At 40.1% G+C, this 19,751-nt stretch overlaps 1 protein-coding gene across 1 annotated transcript; it reads right to left on the reverse strand.

Annotated features, from left to right (window-relative positions):
* Positions 1–3,398: 3,398 nt before the first annotated feature.
* LOC107086680 (mucin-5AC-like) lies at positions 3,399–18,206 on the reverse strand. The gene is made up of 13 exons (XM_015377783.1): positions 18,020–18,206; positions 16,923–17,142; positions 15,301–15,440; positions 14,185–14,287; positions 13,848–14,019; positions 9,336–11,636; positions 7,230–8,218; positions 6,753–6,861; positions 6,494–6,633; positions 4,914–5,678; positions 4,712–4,764; positions 4,512–4,578; positions 3,399–3,692 (listed from the first exon to the last, which is right to left on the reverse strand). The coding sequence occupies exons 3-13, from the start codon at positions 15,411–15,413 to the stop codon at positions 3,621–3,623; spliced, it is 4,884 nt and encodes a 1,627-aa protein (XP_015233269.1). The 5' UTR covers positions 15,414–15,440; positions 16,923–17,142; positions 18,020–18,206; the 3' UTR covers positions 3,399–3,620.
* Positions 18,207–19,751: the final 1,545 nt, after the last annotated feature.

Genomic DNA, 19,751 nt, shown 5'->3' on the forward strand with positions numbered 1-19,751 from the left:
GAGGCGGAGCAAGAACATTACAGGATCGGCACCAGAATCTCAGGGTCAATCTATACTGATCCAACAGGAAAAGGAACAACCACATCCATATTTTCCAAATAAAGACAAACTATACTTTCCTACAGCCTTTGCTAACAAACAGACGCATATATTTAAACATCCATCTAGATCAGAGATGTGGGATCTGGAGTCATCAAGTCATCTCCATGTCATGTATTTGTTCTGACCAGGTGAGTCCAATCTGCACAGGTTAAACCAGATTGGACTCACCTGGTTCAGTGGCTGGGTTGATCAAATAAATGACAAAGAGATGACTTGTTGACTCCAGATCCCCCATCTCTGATCTAGATAAAAGGTAAAGTGGATTAAGTTCTTTCAGGTTTCTGGGTCGAGCATCTTTTCTATCGTCATTCCTTACCTACTTTTATCAATAATCATTCTGCATAAATTTATATTTATATGATATCATAGATATTTATGATTTAACTTGCATTTTCTCTTTACCCCATATAACACAAAATCTAGTTCTGAAAAGAGCTTCTGTACTTATCATCTTTAATGTTAGTATATTGATATGCATAATTAACCAGTGTTTTTGTTGTCAAGTAGTTGTTAATCTATGAAAGATTAAAATGTTTTGAATAACGAGAGTATTACTGCTGCCACTGTCAGTATTATGGGGGAACAATAGTAGGGATGGTCAATGATTGGGTAAGGGTGGCCATGGCCACCTCTCTAGCTCCGCCCCTGATGCATCGTTAAAGAAGTGGAAGCCAGAACTGAATAGGAGCACCACCATATCCAAGCTGAAAATAAATGATTAATGATTTAAATCAATCATCACTTAAGGGGTTTAGTGATGCACAGCAGATTTTCTTGGAAAATCCTTGAATTAATTTAGGAAAAAAGGTGAAGATGCCCGTTTTAAAATAGATTAGCTTAAGATGTCGGCATTTCACTTTTACACAACATATGATGTACTCTACTTTCGGTATTTTTTTTTTTATTTTTCCAAAGTATTTCTTTAGGTTAAAGCTGAAAAAGTATCAACACCCCAGGAACATCTTTAAATTGTGTCAGTTTGCAACCGGAGACTGATATATTCTAATAGTGTTGCCATACTAAAGAAGAGCTGTACAGGACTGTCTTTTAAAGCAGAAAAACAAAACAAAGTAATAATTAATTAATTAGGTCTTTATTGGACAAATGTTTGACGGTGCCAGCTGTTGGTCAAGTTCATGTTTATGACTAAAACTATGTTCAAGACTTTTAACCTGAATGCATTTTAAATCAGTTTTTTTGTTTTGTCTTTTTAAAATACAATCTGAAAAGTGTTCTGTTTACTTGTAGTCAGGTGGTTTTGCAACAAACTGCCTTGTGTTAAAAAAAAAAAAAAAAATCTTAGTATAAATCCAGCTGCTCTGCCTGAGTTTTGAAAGAGAACCTTAGTGAACATAGCAAATAGATCTGAGAGAAATCTGTGAAGAAATCCAAAGCCAATCCTTAAAACAAGAAAAAGTGAAATCCACTGAGATGAATTGTAACTAGAAAAATCCAGATTTATAAATACATTTTTGAACATTAAAATCAGTTTCCAAAGATTCACATTTAGTGAATATTAACACATTAGTTCAAATTCTAACATGTATAATTTGCAGAAATAATTTCATGTACATAAGTGTGAAAATTTAATACTTTAATGGCACTAATCAATAAAAGAAACAAAGCATACAATTTGTGTAAATAGTTTAATATTAAATAAAAAAATGACTCCCATATAAAAAGAACGCTACAGTCCACAATTTAATCGTCTTTTTTTTTTTTAAACATAGGTATTGAAAGCAAAAGGGGTAGAATGAGAAAAATAATTACAATTCCAAGGAAATTCACAATTGTTTTCTCTGTTGTTTCTCTGACAATATAAAATCAAACACATTAACTGTACATATATACAAATGTCCAAGTATAGAAATTGCATAATCTGCTTTTCTTTTCGGTTTTCTTTCAATTTTTTTTAAATACAGATGGAGATGCCAAAACTCCTGGGGCAGGGCAGTGAGTGGCGGAGAGAGCTGAGAGACTGATATGAGGAAACAAAGGGAGGAGAGATGTATCACTCCATGTCCACAGTACGCACACAGACAGTTATACAGACGTACACCATCACGCTGTCTTAATATCCTTGCAAACCACTTCACCAATTATAAAGGACATACAGTACTTTCCTTAACCACAAAGTTTGTGCAAATAATTCAATCTGTAGTAAGTAGACGGGAGTTTTTCTTCTTTAAAATGCTCTCCATCATATTATAGCTACATGTAATTCATCATGGAGGGTCAAATAATAGGTGAAATGTGATTAGAAACCTTAGCTTAAAAAAAAAATTTTAAAGGCCTATATCATGCTTTTTTTTTAAGCCTGTGAACGTCACCTGTAATCAAATATATGATGAAATGATGCCCTTAGAACTGTGTTTGTAATGAAATGTAGTTTTCTTCTTCCAACACTGTCGTAAAAAACACTTCCAAGCTACTTTCGTGACGTCGCCATATCATGGCACTTCTGGAGACTGATAGATGCCAAAGAACAGATTTTAGGATTTAAAAATTACCTAAAAAAAAAGAGAGGTCGCATCCCTGTTGCTAAAAGAGCCACTTGGTCTTAACTTTAAGCCGGAATCTTCACGCTTTGCCTCACTGATCAGAGAAAATGGGTGTTTTTTGTGCATGATTTTGATGAAGGAAAAGCATTAAAAAACAAAGTTAAAGGCTAAAAAGAAGTCAATTTTGCATGATATAGGCCTATTAAAATGGAAAGCAATCCTTGAAGGTAATAAACGGTTATAATGAACAGCCATATTGTTTTTTTTTTTTTAGGTGATTGTTGTAAACAGCCAATGAAACCAGTACCAAACCATTTCCTTAGCAAAGTCCAATCTGAGGTCAACAAAATTCATGAATTCCTTTCTCACAGTTTTTCTGTGCTTTCTTAAACCCTAAAAATTGACTTTCAAATACGCCCACCGTCTTCAAAATACAACAGCTATGAGAGACGGGTTTTTTCTATACTGATACCGAAACAATTTTGACAAACACGATTGGGGCTCAGCAACAGCTCACACTCAAACACGCAAAAAGACACCAATTCACACACACACACACACACACACACACACACACACACACACAGACGCTGAGGAGACACACTTTCAACACAGAACATCGTTCAAGTAGACGGGCTTTATCCTGACTCATAGTAACACACCGATGAGAAGAAAACAGTACTCCTCTTTCAACCTAGTTGAAAGGTCTCTGATCAAAAAGTCTAGACGTTGTTTTATGACTTAAAAGAGAAAATCTAGTGAAAAAACTATCCATGAAAATCTCCCCACCCCCCCAAACCCCACGGTTTAAAAATAAATTCATCTGACTATATCTTTCTCCTATGCGTTATTTTAAATAGTGGTTGCCGTATTCATGACCTGACAACAGCATCTGATTAGTGCAGTTGGTTTTTCCATTAAAAGGTCTTAGCAGTAGTGAGGACAGCAGAGAGGTGAAGTGGACTCGTAGGGAGGTGTCTGGCCGACTGCTTACTGCTGAACAGATTCTTCCACTAATCACTGCCTCTGAGATCTGGTACCTCGCCTCCGTCTACCACGCACAGACCTGTCCGGCTTCAGGAGTTCTGCCTGTAGTGGGGAAAAAAAAAAAAAAAAGGTCAAATAAAGATGGAACTCACTGTTTTCACTCCTTTATCCAGGTTTAAAGCCCATCCTTTATGGGAAACTCATGTTTTTGGTAAACTCAGTTGTCCAAAGTTCTCGGTCTGTCACTTTTTTCTTAGGAAAGGAATACATGAAGGAAGGTAGGACAAACGGCAGGAAGATGACAAATGGAAAGAAGGGTTAGGGTTAGATTAAAGTGAGGGAAAGAAGAATGAGAACAAGGAAGAAACAAAGAAAACAAAGGATAGAGACAAAGGGAAGAATGATATTTGACATTGGGACAGGGACTAAAAGTAAAAAAACTATCCTGGAAAACCTCTCCAGACCTGCAAAATAATAAAATCACCATCTGTGTTTGTCCAGACAGCATATGAACTGAGTTCATTCATGCACAAGAAAGTTTCTGAACAACAGACTTATTCTAGCCTTTAAACGTCTCATAGCAAAGCTCACTGTAATGAGAGCAAACTTAGATCTTAGAATAAGACACTGAGACCCCCAATAAGTCCCTAGCTGGTTTAAATACTTTATTAAAATTAATAACTTTGATGAGATCTGAACTGTATGAGCAGGAACAGCTGCGTTCGAACAGCTCAGGATTACCAAACAAAAACTTGTATTTCCTATAGCTTTTTTCTCTAATTGCTGCAAAGTCTGTGACTGTATATAATGAGCAGATTTTCCTTTAATCTAAAACCTTTAAGTAAGACTGACTGGAAGGAATCTTATTTATCACAATCAAAAAAACAACATGGGAACAGATGAAAGGGGCAGCTGTCTTACTGTAGCCTTGGTTTCCTCTAGTGCTGTCGCATCCATGTCTCTGAAATCCTCTAGAACGTTCTGAAGCCTGATAAAGAGAAAAAATACAAGAGCGATCAGTAATCCAGCTTTCTGCTCAATCAGCCTCAAGCATTAGAATGTGTTTACACTGAATAAACGAGCAGTACAGTGATTCCAGAGAATATCATGGATGAACTTACGTTTGTTTTCTTTTTCTTCCTCTTCTGGCTCCACCCGCCGCCCCTGCTTGACCCTTGAGATTTAGAAGCAGAGATAAGATTACAGGAACAATATAATGAATGTCTGTGTTAATGGCTATTCTAATTCATTCCAGATTTTCTTAAATCCGAGCAATAATGGACTCAAACTGTAGAGCCACAGAAAGTGATTCAGAACGCCTACCATGCCCTGTCCAGTGAGCAGGAGTGGATCCGCCGTCTCCTCATTGGGTCTCTCGCTGCATCCGTCTCTGGGACTGAGGTATCCCACATGGTGGGGTTGTCCCTGCTTATCCACGCCTGTCTCCACAAAAGGAGAAACAGCGACTGCAGCACCAGTACAGTCTGTTTTAGTTTCCTCCAAGTAATTAGGTGGCAAAGGGGGATCCAGGTGGGTAGGTCCCTCTATGACGGGCTTTCTCTGGAGGGGAGATGTAGGCCCATCCTCGGTGGGTTTAGGTGTCCCCTGGGCCGGAGAATGAGCTGTAGCTTCTAGACTGAGTCGTGATAAGTCTGGGTTGCGAAGTGAACAAGCTCGCCGTGGGCTTAGAGAGACGGGGGCACTTGCCTGGGGCAGAGTTGGGACATTAGTGGATGAGCTGTGGTGCTCCAAAGGAAAAGAAACCGGTGGTAAGGCACAGAAGGGTGAGGTGGGGTCCGATGGCCCCAGCTGAGCCCCGTCTTCCTGCTCTTTAGCACTCACTTGAAGAAAAGAAGTGTAAATAGTGTCCATGAAAGAAGTGTAAGGGTCAATGACAGACCTGCTCTCGGACACCCTGTGCGCCGGCGGGGTGGGTTCTTGAGCAGAGGGTGGAGCCAGAGCTGAAACAGAACATGGGACTACTTCAGGGGTAATTTCACTGCCGGGTAAATCTTCCTGTGCTGTCGATCTTTGGGTTTCCTGCAGAGAGCCAGGTTTCTCTCCATCCGAGGGTGGTGCGAGGTTCAGCTAGACGGAAAAGAAACAACATGGCTGACAGTCAAAGGCTGAGAAGGAATTATTTGGGAGGGGTCAAACTTCAGCTTAATAGCACCGCAAAGATGACAAATAAAAATCTGAACTATTTCATCAGTAAAAATATTATGGACTGCTGCATCATCCTGAGTACAACACACTTTATTGTGAAATCTCTTACTGAGTCATTAGGTATCAAATGGTCTAATACTTAGGTTTAGTAATGCACAGACAGGGCTATTTATGAGGAGGCCAAATTTTCTGTGCCACAGCAAGACATGTCTGCCAAAGATGGAGCGAGACATTTAATAGGCAGCAGGAAGGCTGTACTGATTGATCCTTTCCAGCCTTCAGTCTGTCTGCAATGGAAAAATGGATTCGGAAATGATTGCAGCCTCTTTGTTTCTAATAATTAGAAAATGACCTGCGTTCTCCAGGAAAAAAAAAAAAAAACTGAGCTGATTTAAGACTGAAATAAAAATGGAAAATACTTTCCTTCTCACAGTCAGAGGCTACATCCTCTTTGTTCTTTTCAGATATTACTGATGCCAAATATAAATAAACTGCCTAATTTATTGAATCTTTTCTATCAATTAACTTTATTTAAATTATGGGGGAAATCAAGCTATATCACTCAATTCTTTATTTCGTGCAAATTCTGGGTGACTTTTTTATTGCCTATTCTGGGCCCAATGATTTCCTCTAAAGCCGGTAATTTCCTTGACATGCAGTAACCCAAGAAGGCTCCGGTTGACTAATTAAAAACACCTAATCTCTGAAGTCTAATAATCAGCATCCTAATAACCTACCTGGATGTTATTGAGTAAGTTGATTCCTCCATCAGGGCTCTGCAGCAAACCCAAAGCAGAAGCTTGAACAGGGGACAGAAAAATGGAACCTGCTCCGATGCCGACCATGTTCTGCAGCCCAGCGATGGCAGGAACGTCTCCTAAAAGGAAAACAGTCAAAAAAAGGCAGTGATTTTCTCAGATAAAAAAACAAAAAAACACTACAACTAAGGAACAAAAAAAATAATAAGAAAAGGTTTAGGGTTAGACCCCAACTCACCTAACATAGAGGGGTTAAGCAAAGTGGGAAGTAATTGTTGGAGGAGGGCGTTGTCTTTGCCTTGGAGGGACACAGGAATGAGGGTGTCAACAGCTGTATCGGTTGGTACCTGCGTAGCAAAGAATAACAGAGACCAGGGTACATGTTTAAAAGAGAAAACAAACAAAGTTTAGATTCATTAAAAAGACTGCATGATAAATCCAAGCAGCATCTGTTCTAATCGATTGCTGCGTTCTATTTTATGGATAATAATGATGGCTGAAACTAGTGGAACAGATTTATATAATAAGAAATAACTTAATGATTTACTACTAAACCTGGAATCCTATGGGGGAAAGAAAGGGATGCTAACCCTTTTAAGATTTTGAGCAAACACTGGGATAACAACAGAGCAGTTAATTGAATGAAACCACATGGTCGTGAAAGGCAATAGGGATGAGTTCAAAGGAAAAAAGCTAACAGAAGGTAGGAGCCTACCTGAGGTTGGGGATGTTGGGTTTGCTGTGCGGGAGCTAACTGGGTATTGGGAGGAGAGTGGAGCTCAGCAGAGCTCAGGGCAGCTGTGAGAAGAGCAGGGCTGAGGGGCAGGAAGGCTGCAGGGGGAGGAGGAAGAGTGGCAGGAAGGAGCAGAGACTGCAGGGCTTGGATAGGGTTCTCTGCTCCAGCAGTAATAGGAAGAAGGCCGTGGGATATGTCTAAGAGACCAGAGCCTGTGAGAGAGGTTGGATCAAGGAGGGCGGAGGTCTTATCCAGGTTGAGGCCCTCCAAAGTGGCCGGGATCTGTTGCGATTGCTGAATAGGAACTTCTAAGCTGATCTGGTTCAGATGACCCAGCACAGACAGAGGTAACAAAGAGGCTGGCTGCTGCCCGACTAAAACAGAAGCCATGAGCAGGGCCTGTAGACTTGTTCTTTCTGTTAAATCAGGTTCCTGTCCTGCAGATGGTGCAGAGGCAGCAAGTGGGTTCAGGAGGCCCAAAAGATTCAGTGGCAGCTCCCCTTGTCCTCCGCTCAACAAAGGCCACAAAGGAAACAAAGGATTGTTGTTAACCTGCTGCTGCTTCTGTTGTTGGTCTTGGTTCTGTTGCTGTGTGTCTTGCACCAGTAAATGCGGCTGCTCTGATTGGTGCTGCTCTGGTGGCTGAGGTGTAACCGAGGCAGGGGGTAACTGTGCATGCTGCCCTCCCAACCAAAGCCCCCCTAGGGGCAACGAAGCCAGGACTGTGGAATCCAGAAGGGATGGTAGGCCTCCTGTAGATGACAGCAGCTGAAGCAGCTGCTCCTGGTTCATGAACGGAAAGGCTTCGGCCAAAGCTAAGGGCGCTGATGAATCTGACACATTTGGAGAGCTGGCCCGACTGTGATCCTCTTCTTGGTTTGCAGAGGCAGTGAATGTGGGACTAGTGGAGGCTGGAGGGGATGTCATCGAAGACGTCTTTGGGTCCAAATGTTCAGCCTCCTCTTGAACTGTGGAAACAATAAACTTTTATTTAGGTTGAGTTCAAAAACAGAAAAAGAATTTTAAAGGCATATAAGAAAGAACAATAAACGTCCAAAGAACTGGCAGCTCTGACACAAAAGCCAACATTCAACTTAAAAAGCACAGATTCACCAGGATATGATAGGAAGCAAAGATCCAAAGAACGAATCAGAAAAAAAACACAGAGTTTAACATTTACATTTTAAATATGTTGCCAACTACTGAACATGGCATCATTGGCTGCATTTTCAAAGCTACTAGTCATAAAATTCTGTGTATTTGAGGGAGATTTAATGTGACAAACAAACACAAAGTAGCAACAGAGCAATTAACTGCCTTATAAATAAAGAGTGTGAATACTTCAGATGGTCAAGGATGATCAAGGGACACTATGCCGACAAATTGGCAAGAGAGCAACAAACTGCAAACTCATCAGGATATTGCCGAATACCTGAACTGACAGGCCAGGTAAGGAGAGCACTTTCCTTTCTTTATAATAGAAAACATCCTCAGCCTCTCAGAGCTTTAGCATGTCACCATATCAGGAGCAGTTTAAAGTCCTTCTAAATATATATTAACACAATGTAATGCTATAAAACTTGCATCCAGACAGTCCTTCCTAACTGTGATATCAAGCAGACTGATCCTGCCACAGTGCGTTTAACTGTACAGTGTGTGGGTCGAATCCTTAATGACAATCCTGGAAAATAAAAAACTGTCAGAAGCTGCAAAACACTTCAGCCTGAGCAGGATTTCATCTTGAAGGACAATCCTACGTTTTGTTGATTATTTTTAAAACATAAATCACTGATTTAGAACAATTAAAGTCAAAATCTATGTTGTTTCTTAATGATATAGGGCGAGATTCTCCTTAGTATGAACTATTTTACAAAGAATAGACAAACATGTCCGCCTCTGGGTGCAAAAACTGTTTAACCACTCCACAGCTATGCACTGCTTTGTTTTGCATTCATCTCACACAATCAGCAAAAAATACACTGAATTTTGTCGTCCTAACATGACAAAATGTGAAAGCCTAATAGGTTTTAATCTTTTAGCAAAGGAGACTAAATCGAGAACACAATGGAAGAAAATCTGTTGTACCTGCTGTAGGATTTTCTGGGGTAGAAACATCAGCAACAGTGGCATAGCTGGAGGAATCTGCCTCCTCCTGGGTCATGGTGGAGGGCGCAGAGAAAAGAGCCAGGACATGGTTACTAAGATCCAGAGGCTTTGGAGAAGACGGTGCTCCTGTGGAAGCATTGGCTTCAGTATGACTCAGCCCCACCGATGTTTGGGAAACAGAGTCTGTTGTGGGAACGTGATTATCAGATGGCTGATCCATGTCTACCACAGAGGAAGATGTCCGGTGGGGTGGGTCACAGTTGTTCTGCACAACTTCATTTGACTTACAAGGAGAGCCTCTTTGAAGTGGATTTGATGTTGTAGAATGTGGAGGAGACTGAGACTGTAATGTCACAGAAGAGGAGGTTGGTGGGGAAGAAAGTGGCTGCTGCAGCAGTGGTAGGGGATTAGTGTTATCCGTTTGGCATAAGGGTCGAGTCTGCAGGTGCCTGACATTAGAATTAGCAGGTGGAGAGGATTGGGACTGCCTCAGGATCTGTTCATTAGTGTGTCCACCTCCGTCGCTCGTTCTAGACTGAGCTGAGGCCGAGTTTGATGCGGTAGCCTGTGCGTTCTGCACACTAAGCAGGTGTAACAGAGCGGACAGGGGCTGGGTCGGGGGATCCAAGCCAAGAGATGTGGGCGTCAGGGCTGTAGTGAAATTCAGAGCCTCGTTCGGCCGAGGAGGCCTGGAAAGATGTCCTGTAGGAGGAAGGAGTCTGGGCATCTGCCCGGGGAGGCTTAGATGATGGTTTTCCAACGTGACAGTACTCCGATTCTGCACAGCTGAGGTAGAGTAGGAGAGAGGGGTGGAAGGGAAGGATGTGGAAGATGAGGAAAGGTTGATAACTGTAGCAGACACAGCCTCATCAGATGTAGTCTTTCGAACCCCATTGGCCAGCGGCTGCGTGTCTCTCAGCATACTGATGACCGTGGGAGATCGCCGCTGTCTCTTCCTGTGCGAGGCGTTGCGTTCGGCTGCTGGAGGCGAGGAGGACACCGGGGACTGGGCCAGAGTTTGGGATGGGGAAAAGAGTACAGCAGGAGCTGCTGCAAGGGAGGGATGAGGAAGCCTAGCAGAAGCAATGGAGGGGGGAGTGGTGCTGTTATGTAAAGTGCTGTTTGTTACCTTTTGTTGCTGTTGTGCCTCTTTCAAAACATCCAGAGAGGAGTGCAAGTTCCCTGGACTGCTGGACACGTGTGAGCCCTGGGTTATCTGGTTAGCCAGCTGAGCCTTGGCTGCTGCAGAGAGCAGGCTACTGGCAGGGAAGGGAACTGGGTGCGGCAGCTTGCCCTGATGGCTATAGTGGTGGTTCATCAGTTGCCCCAGAGGCATGTTAGAGGCTCCTGACTGATTCGAGCCAAAAGCTTTTGGTCCTGCACTGTCGGCTGGAGTCACGGTGCTCTTAGAGGGCTTTGAGGAGACAGCATGAGGGTGACTACTGCTTTGGTTGGTCAGTAATGAAGGATTAGCAAGGTTCAGGATGTGGTGGTTATTAGTGCTGCTGTTGCCTGAGTTCTTTAACTGCTCCAAGATATCTTCCAGCTTGCATTTGGGGAAGTGGGGGCTGGGAAGAGGGGAGCCGCCAGGGACTGGAGAGTGCGGAGAGGAAGAGGCAGACTTCCTTCTGTGAGGCAAGTTATTTCCCATCAGTCCTCCTGCTTCTGCGGTGCCTCCTCCATGCTCAGACACAGAAGAGGGAGAGGCTGATGGGTGGCGGGACCGCTGGTGAGAAGACATACCCATGGTATGGACAGAAGGGGAGAAGGAGTTAGATGGAGAAAGGGGAGTTAAGGGGAAATGAGTATGAGTCTGTGCCCCTCTCACTCCTCCTAGGGCCATTGGGGAAGAGGGAGGGGGCGAAGACAGGGGTCCTAACCAAGGAGAGCCAGGGGTCTCAGGGGTTTTGGGTGTTGTTTGACCTTGACTGGGGTTTTGAGGTGTTGGGGTGTGGGGTGACCTCTGGGCAGGGCTGTGAGGTGGAAACGAAGAGCTAGAGGAGGCAATGGAGGATGCTGACACAGGAGGATGATGATGATGTCTCCTATAAGCATCCAGCGGATGGTGACAATTGGTGCTAGTATTAAGCACAGAGGAGGAACCATTATATGGATAGATAAACTGATGGGAGGATTTAGGGCTGGGGCACGGGTTCGGGTGATTGTTGCTGTGTCCCCGAGTTGGTACTGGATTGTGTTTTGAATAAAAAAGTCCACGGTCATCTTCTTTACGCTCTGAATGTTCCTTTTTTGGATCTTTGCTTTCCCCTCGAGGTACATCTGAAAATTGGAACACACACACACACACACACAAAAAAGTTAAGAGTTTAAGTCAAACATAAAACGGTAGAAAAACATTAAAAAAGCTGCCTTGCTTGGCTCTTCAAGCACAGCCTCATTTCTGGAAGGAAAGGATAATTCAGGCAGTGAAATACCAAGAGTCTCTCATTTCTAAACAGAGCAGCTCCAAGGCCAGGATCTATTGTTTGGTTTCCAGAGAAGGTATGCATAATCAAAAGGGCCACAGTGTTGGAAAACTCATAATTTCCTGACATCATGGCTGAGATTTAATTAAAAAAGAGGGGGAAGTTTTAAAACTCCTATTCCTTGAACATTCCCACAGTTGGTCCACTTACAAACTTATTTTGACAATTTTTAGCGCTTTCATATAATAAACGTTGCATAATAGATCCCTGTTCTTCTTCTTGCTACACATAATTATCTGACAGAATAAAATTTACTTTTTTTGTAAAGACAAATCTGTCCCTAGAGATTGAAAACCAGCATCTTTTTTTTCAATTACAGCTCCAGGCCTTTAAGGCTAATCTCTACCAGGTTCGTTTATCTGAAGGCTAAACTTTTATTGAGTTTTTCTTTGCAAAATAGCTCAGACTATGTCGCATTAGACCAAGAGCTAATGTGAAAGTGCACCGTTTAAATCTTGTCACTGGTAATGCCCCGGTCACACCTTGACGATATAGCCAGCGTATCCCTGATGTACGAAAAAAGTGGCAAAAACGCTGGCGTATGTTGGATAAGTTACCGGTTATGCTGTCACACGTCGACTTATGGCAAGTACCTCAAGAAATTATGAGCATGTTCGAAACTTCTTGACACATGCCAGCTTATGCTCATACATGGGCCATAAACTACCAGTACGTTATGTCCTCATTGACATACGTTAAGTGTTACTTACTCATAAGTCATGGTGTCTAGCTTATCCAAAACCTATGAGTAAGTTGTGCATAACTAATGCGGAACCTATCAAGAATTTATCTCCAACACATACCAAGGTATTTGACGTGTTCCAGACATCCGCTGAACGTGTTTCTAACATACAGCTTCCATTTAATGCTGTATTGGCTGCATTTTGTTATAAAAAGGGGTTCACAGGAGGAAACTGTCAGTACTCCTCCAGACTTGATCCCCATCATAGGGTGAGCAAGAAGATGAGTGTGATGGATCCTCCCTGTGACCAACAAACTTCCTAGCAGACATGACGCTGAATCTGCTGCAACTGCAAACCTTCTTTTTTATTTATTTATTCTTTTTTTTCTGTGGGCAGTAAACAGCAGCTTAACACCGCAATCAAATTAATCTTTATATGCAGGCCAGGCACCTTCGGGGGCATTGCTGCCCCCCTCAGGACACTGGCTTGTGACATTTCATGGGCATTACGCTGCCTTGCATTATGCATAAGTTAGGCTGTTGTCGGACATAAGTTCTGGACTTGTTACGAATATGTCAGGTAAACGTCCAAACTTGAAAAAAATACATAGATAGTTCAGCATCTGCCAGCGTTTTAGAAGATTCTGGGACATCAGATAGATGCTGGCTAAATCTTTAAGGTGTGACAGGGGTTGGATTTGGGTCTCAAACTTGACCAAGCAACTCTCAATATGAAAATGCAGAGATCTTCACTGTTTCTGAGCCTATCTTTCTGGATGTTTGAAGATGTTTTCATGAGGTGAAGGTGAAGCTCTGCCTATCTCAAATTCTTCACAAAGTCATTAACAACCATTTCTGCAGGAGTGCACAGTATTTAGCTCCTTCCATCATCTGTCAGTTCTGTCTTTAATTTGGCATACCCTCAGCAGGATGCTGCCACCACCATGCTTCACTACAGGAATGATACCTTTATTAAGAAATGCAACATATGATTAGGAGTCATAAAAAAATTATTGCTGTCCCTTCAGTTTTATAATTTTCTTCCTGTATCTTGCATTCCATCACATTATGGTTGCATTTATGTGAAGAATGAAATACACGTTTGTAGTCTAATGACCATCCCCCTGTGAATATTGTGTATTTGTTTTTCTGATTTTCAGTTCAACAGTAGCTGAATTAAGATGCAATATGTTCTCTAGAAATATATTTAATGCTTAGACTGCCAGTAATGGAAGAAATTACCCTGGAGGGACAGTTCTTTCTCTCTACTTTTTAAAAGAAAAGGTGCAGAATTCTAGTTGTCCCTGAGGTGATGAACGTTACCTGGATGATGAAAGTTGGTAAACGGAAGCTGTGAGGCCTGCATACTCCGACAAAGAGCCGCCATCGCCACCACTTTCCGGCGGTGATTGCACAATTTGGTCATGTCCTGCTCTGCTTTACATGACGGCTGACTGTTCTGTTCCACCTTCACACCAACACTGAAGTTGAAAACCTGCATGGTGCAGATTGAGAAAGAGGATTAAACAGAGCTTTAAGGGAAAACCATTCATAAAGGGCAATGATTCAGGTATTTCTGCTCATTCAAAAAAAAAACAACAAGTCAATAAAACACAGTTTGATAATTTTTTCTACAAACAAACTTAAAGCATAATTTTACCTTATGAATGATGAGTGGGCACTCCAGACCACATTTGCAGGTACCATCAGTCAGCAGGTAGGTCTTGACCTCATCCAGTGTGGACAGGGTTGTTCCACTGGGACTACAGTGAGGATGGTAATAGATATTAATAACAAATTTACTTACTTGTTTTGTTATTACAGTTTCAGATCAAAACAATAAAAATGATGTGGGAATGAAAGGCCTACTTAGCCAAATGTTATGCTTATTCTCCAAATTCTACAAAGAACAAAACACATTCAGGGAAGGACACCCATCACTGGGAAAAAAAAATTATTCAAGGTTTATTCACCAATTTACTATGCAGTGAGACTTATTTATTTTTACCTCTATTAAAACAAACATATGATTTACTTTATTAAACTATAAAAATGCTGGTGGAGGTGTCAGCGGAGAGGGAAGTCTGGGAGTCTCTGCTTAGTCTGCTGCCCCCGCGACCCGGTTCCGGATAAAGCGGGAGACGACGAGTACGAGTACGAGTACGAGTACGAGAATTTTCAACTTGCTGTTTTCATTTAAACATTATGCAATTGAATTGGTAAAATAACATATACTGCACAAGGGCCACAAAAATGAACATTTATACAGGAAAAACAAGCCCAAATAAAAACATTAATTTAATGAAACATAAATTAAAGCACAACAATTAAGAACAAATATTAAACAGATTTTCTACACACCGGATCCTATTTTGTTTTGTTTAAGGTGAAATAAATGCAAGACTTCCAAAGTCAATGAATACCTGAAGCTAATAATCAAAATAATAAGACACATTGGAGCATCTTCATGTGTACAGGACCACAATGAAAAAGCAGCATTAAAGTTAGAAATGTGCATTTAAAGAAACTGTAGGGAAAAAATAGAAATATTTATACATTGGGTTTTTTTTTTTATAGCTTTAAACATTCAAACTCCACCTTCTTGCAATAAAAGAAACAAAGGAAAACCATAATAATAATAATTTGCATTAAATAAAATTTGTTGTAAGAAACACTTTAGCTTTCATATCATACAGATTACCAAAGAGGTTATTTTGTCGTCTTATATAAAAACTTGAACTTAACATTCTACATGTTTGTAAAAGCACCAACACACCTGACGTAGGTCACCTGCCCTGCCTCCACTCTCCGGAGCCAGCCAATGGGGACATGCACAGCAGCAGTGTGGACCGCATCCTTGTCTCCGCTGACGGTCTCACTGCCTCCCATTATTTTGTTGCTGCGCCCTGCCAGCACCTTTATAGAAACAAAGCGATAATGTACCCTTTTAGAAGAATGTTAGCTAAACTGGTTAAAGAAAGCAGAGTTTAAAACACTGATTTATGTTTTTGTATTCTTTGCAAGATCTTTACTCAATAGGATTTTACTCCAGGTCAAAACAGACTTTATTGCAACAGATAAGCAATTTCTTGACAAACAAAATCATGCTGTATGACATTTTGTATTGACCGTCAGATGGACATTCCCACCTAATTTGACATCCTGAAACTTTATTATATGTTATATTACAATTAATAACTGCCAATAGGAATTTCCATTAAGCTATTCTGGTTTATCTGGATCTAAATATCTCACGTTTCATTTAAATCCAATGGTTATCAAAGCCAAATTAAATGGAAAGGGTGTATTATAGAAAAATGTCAGAATATGACTATGATTTATACATACAAGCATGATTAGAGAATATCTAAGAGTGCTTTAATAATTTATGCAAATGCTTTACAGTAAATACAAATAAACTGGTGCTTAATGATGTTAGCATGTCATGTATTAAATTGTTTGTTTACAGATTACAAAAAAAGGTGCAGTTTGGGAAATTGTCCCTGAGCTACATAATCTGTTGAAAAAACAACTAGAGAGATAAATTACCTCTTTGATAAAAACGAACAGAAAAAACATAGAATTTTGTCTGAAATATAAGTAGGCATATGTTGATAAGTATTAAGGTAAACCAAGGTTTTAAACTGTAGTGTTTCAACGCCACAAATATTTTAGATTGGCAAGATTTTGACATAGTACGCTATGAATCTGCCACTGCACTCATAGTTTGATAAGCAAAAGGTTTACATTTAAGAGTAAATACAGCTTGTACCACGATGGTCTATCTCAGCAAAAGTTGTACTCTACATCTCTATCCTCATAATAAGTTTATACAACCTTCGTTTGGTTATTTCAAATTTAAACATTTTCAGACTTATTTATGTACACTGTATGCATGCATGTCTTTGCTTACAGCACTCAAATTTGTCACACATGTAAAACAATATTTGACAATAAGGATTTTTCCAATTCTGATTCTTCTGGATAAATGTAGCCTGTTTCTTCCATATCTTAGCTTCAAAACAATTTGCCAAAAAATAAATGTTACAGAAGATCAGAGCTCTCATTTTAAGTTCAATGCGTTCCATTTCATGACAATCATAAATACAAACAGCAACAAATTTACAGTCGCTAATCTTGTATTATTTTAAGATTTTGAGTTCAATCCCCCAAATAAAAAAAAACAAATAGTTACAACCTTCAACACATCTTTCCTTGTTTAGATTCCCATGTAAAATCTGCTTGAAAATAATCAAAACAAGGTAAAGTAGACTGTATTTAGTATGTAGTGGGTGTGGCTACAGTGAAAATGATAGATTTCACATAAACAAAAGGCAACCCTCCCTTAAAACTAGTTAAAACACTAAAGAAAGAACAGAATAATAAGATGCAGACTACCTTGTCATCTTTGGGAAGCCAAGATCTATTTTGGCTATGGTATCTGTTGTCCGAGGTACATTCTGGTGGGCGAGAAGCACTCACACTGCCCGTAAAACCTGACTTGTCCAAAACAACTGGAATTTCCACCACTGTGAGGCTGATCCTTAACTTTAAGGACGTTTCCAACAGAGCAATCTGTTTATCTCACATCAGAGTAGGGTCTTCAATGAGGAAGAGGCTGCAAAGAAAGGTGGAGGTGGATTATGTAATCTGCCAAGGGGAGGGGGTTAAAGTAAACAATTCAATAATTCTTCCCTCATCCAGTCAAGACTGATAAATTATTATATCCGATTCTGTGAACTAGTACAACTTTAAAGCGAGCTGGGGTTACTTTAAAGTAAGAGGGCGTGTTTGGCTAGGCCCCAAGTTTATTCAGTGGTTACCTACAGGGTTAACAGACGCCTTACAAACAGCAAACACAGAAGATAAAAGAATATTCAGAATGACGCCTAAAGTGGCCCTAAAATTCGTAATAAATACAAATACATTGGTAATACTGCAGTAAATACACAGTAGCTAGCGTGTATGCTAACGGCTAAGCTAGCGGGCTAAATCCACTTCTGTTGTCGTGACAGCTGTCAGGAGCACAAAAACACTCCCGATGCAAAACTCCTGCGTCTTAGCGACGGATACACGAACTGACCAGTTTACAAAACTGCTTCCCAAGCTAAACTATTATCTGGACACTATGTTTATTATAATTACTCACAGACATATGTCCGCTAACGTCAATATTTGCTAAACAACATTTCTGCGCGTCAAGCTGTGTGTTGGCCAAGTTTGGAAGTCGCTCTTGTTGGGCTCAAATTAAGACTTAGCTAGGTAGCCACAGAACTGGTGAGATGATGTTTTGGAAATGATTAGTACTTTTTTATTAAGCATTGCAAATTGATGATTACATAATCTAAACGACGTATTGGCGCGATGAATCAGCTCTGTGGGTTTAGTCAGCCAGTTCGGCTTAAAAAAAAAACAAAGGGCAATAACGGTTCATTTTACTGCGCCTAACGCTCCCTGCTAAAGCTATCTGGAGCAGCTAACAGAGTGAAATTTACTTGTTTCTGGAGTGTCCCAGCAACACAGAGGGATGTCCCGCTCCCGCTCCACAGCTATACGATCCTCACTTTGGTATTTCTTTCTGCTAATTCTCGTTGCATTCAAATTTGTATCGACAACACATAGCGTCCCATGTAATCCCCAATTCACAGTTACCCACTGTTTTTTTTTTTTTTTTTTTTTTTTTTTTTTACAAATTCCGAGCAAAAATAATGGAGTTTTCTTTTGCGCATGCGCATTAGGCGCTTCAGGAATATTATACCCAACATGCAACGGGACCTTTGTAGTGTTGCGATCGGTGATGGGGATTGGTTCTGTTTTGAGATCCGAATCATTTAGTACAGTTCTTCAAAATTGAATCGACTCCCCTAAACGGCTCTTTTTGAAATTTCACGAGTGAATCGGTTAAACAGTGTGAAAGTAAAATTCAATAAAATACCAAAAGCCACAAGGTAAACATTATACATACACACTTATTGTGTAATTCTATCCTTGTGGGGATTTTATTTCCTACTAATTTCTGTAGGTTTACCCCTAACCCCCACCCCCAATAACAGAACACAAACACATTCACATACACAGTCCCAATATCAAGACAATGGATAAATCCTTAATGTTAATTAAAGTATATTTGTGTGAGAAAGTTTTTTTTTTTTTTTTTTTTTTTATTAATTAGTTTAAAATACCTGAAATTATTTTGTCAAATTATGATAAGAAAGCAGCTAAGATGTGAGGTACCTTTTAATACGGTAATTAGACTTTTCTGGAGAAAGGTTCAGTGTAACGAGGTCCTAAGTGTTGGTAGAAGGGAGTTCTTTTTTAAAATCTCATATTAATGATGTTACTGGACAAGGATGGCCAATTCACAGCATATATATATATATTTTTTTTTTATTTAGGGAATAAATATATCACATGGAGATTTGTTGATGTTTTGTTGGTTTTTAAGTCAAAATATTAATATGAACTTCTTCCATGACCTTCTTTCAGATGTGCTAGGCATCACATAATTTAATCATAATGTTCTGTAACTTTCCTTTCCTGTTGTTTTCCTTGGTTAAAAAAGCCATACCATGCTCTCTGTTGTTTGGCCATTGACATCTGGATGTAATTAACACACCTTTTTTTTTAATATTGATTACAGTTGTACACAGCTCTACCCAAAGGAGTTAAGGTTTAAATAAATTGGGTTATATTTTTTTTTTATTTTTTTATTTTTTTTGGACAATGCTGTGAAGAAATTAGAATTAAAAATAGCCTATGCAGTAAAATATAATTACAACAGACATATTCAGTGTTTTGATTTTAGTTACACCTAATACAGCAATGTGTTAAAGCTTAATTGTTGCTTTCAAATATCTTTGCAAATAGCATATGGTGCTGTCTTTAGCATTTTCAGGTTGTGTCACCAAGGTCCAGCTTGTTTTTTTTTGGATTGGGAAACATTCACAGAGTAAACTTCCATGAAAACGTGACAAAGCCATATTACTTTGTTGTTCATTAAGAATAGAGTCAGGACTGTTCCTCTTGATGACTGACGCATTAATTGACATGAAAACCTGCTTTTGAAGGAATGAGGTATCCATTTTGTGTGCTTTGGCAGATTATCAATTAGGTTTTGCTTTTTTCTTAAAAATGTAAAAAGTAAGGTAATAAATGTACCAAAGTGACTGAGACTAACTGTGTTTAATTTTCAGTTTGCATTAAGCAAAGTGTAAAACTTAAAAAAAA

Source organism: Cyprinodon variegatus, unplaced genomic scaffold, assembly GCF_000732505.1.
Source record: "Cyprinodon variegatus isolate N-32 unplaced genomic scaffold, C_variegatus-1.0 Scaffold158, whole genome shotgun sequence".
NCBI lineage: Eukaryota > Metazoa > Chordata > Actinopteri > Cyprinodontiformes > Cyprinodontidae > Cyprinodon > Cyprinodon variegatus.

Bases quoted from the DNA above. Each gene is read 5' to 3' on its own strand.
- LOC107086680 (XM_015377783.1), bottom strand. From the start codon at position 15,413: ATGGGAGGCAGTGAGACCGTCAGCGGAGACAAGGATGCGGTCCACACT. The intron at 5,679-6,493 runs GTAGGTTATTAG...TTTTCCGTCTAG, and splicing joins ACTTACTCAATAACATCCAG to CTGAACCTCGCACCACCCTC. The intron at 4,765-4,913 runs GTAGGCGTTCTG...CTAAATCTCAAG, and splicing joins TGCTCACTGGACAGGGCATG to GGTCAAGCAGGGGCGGCGGG.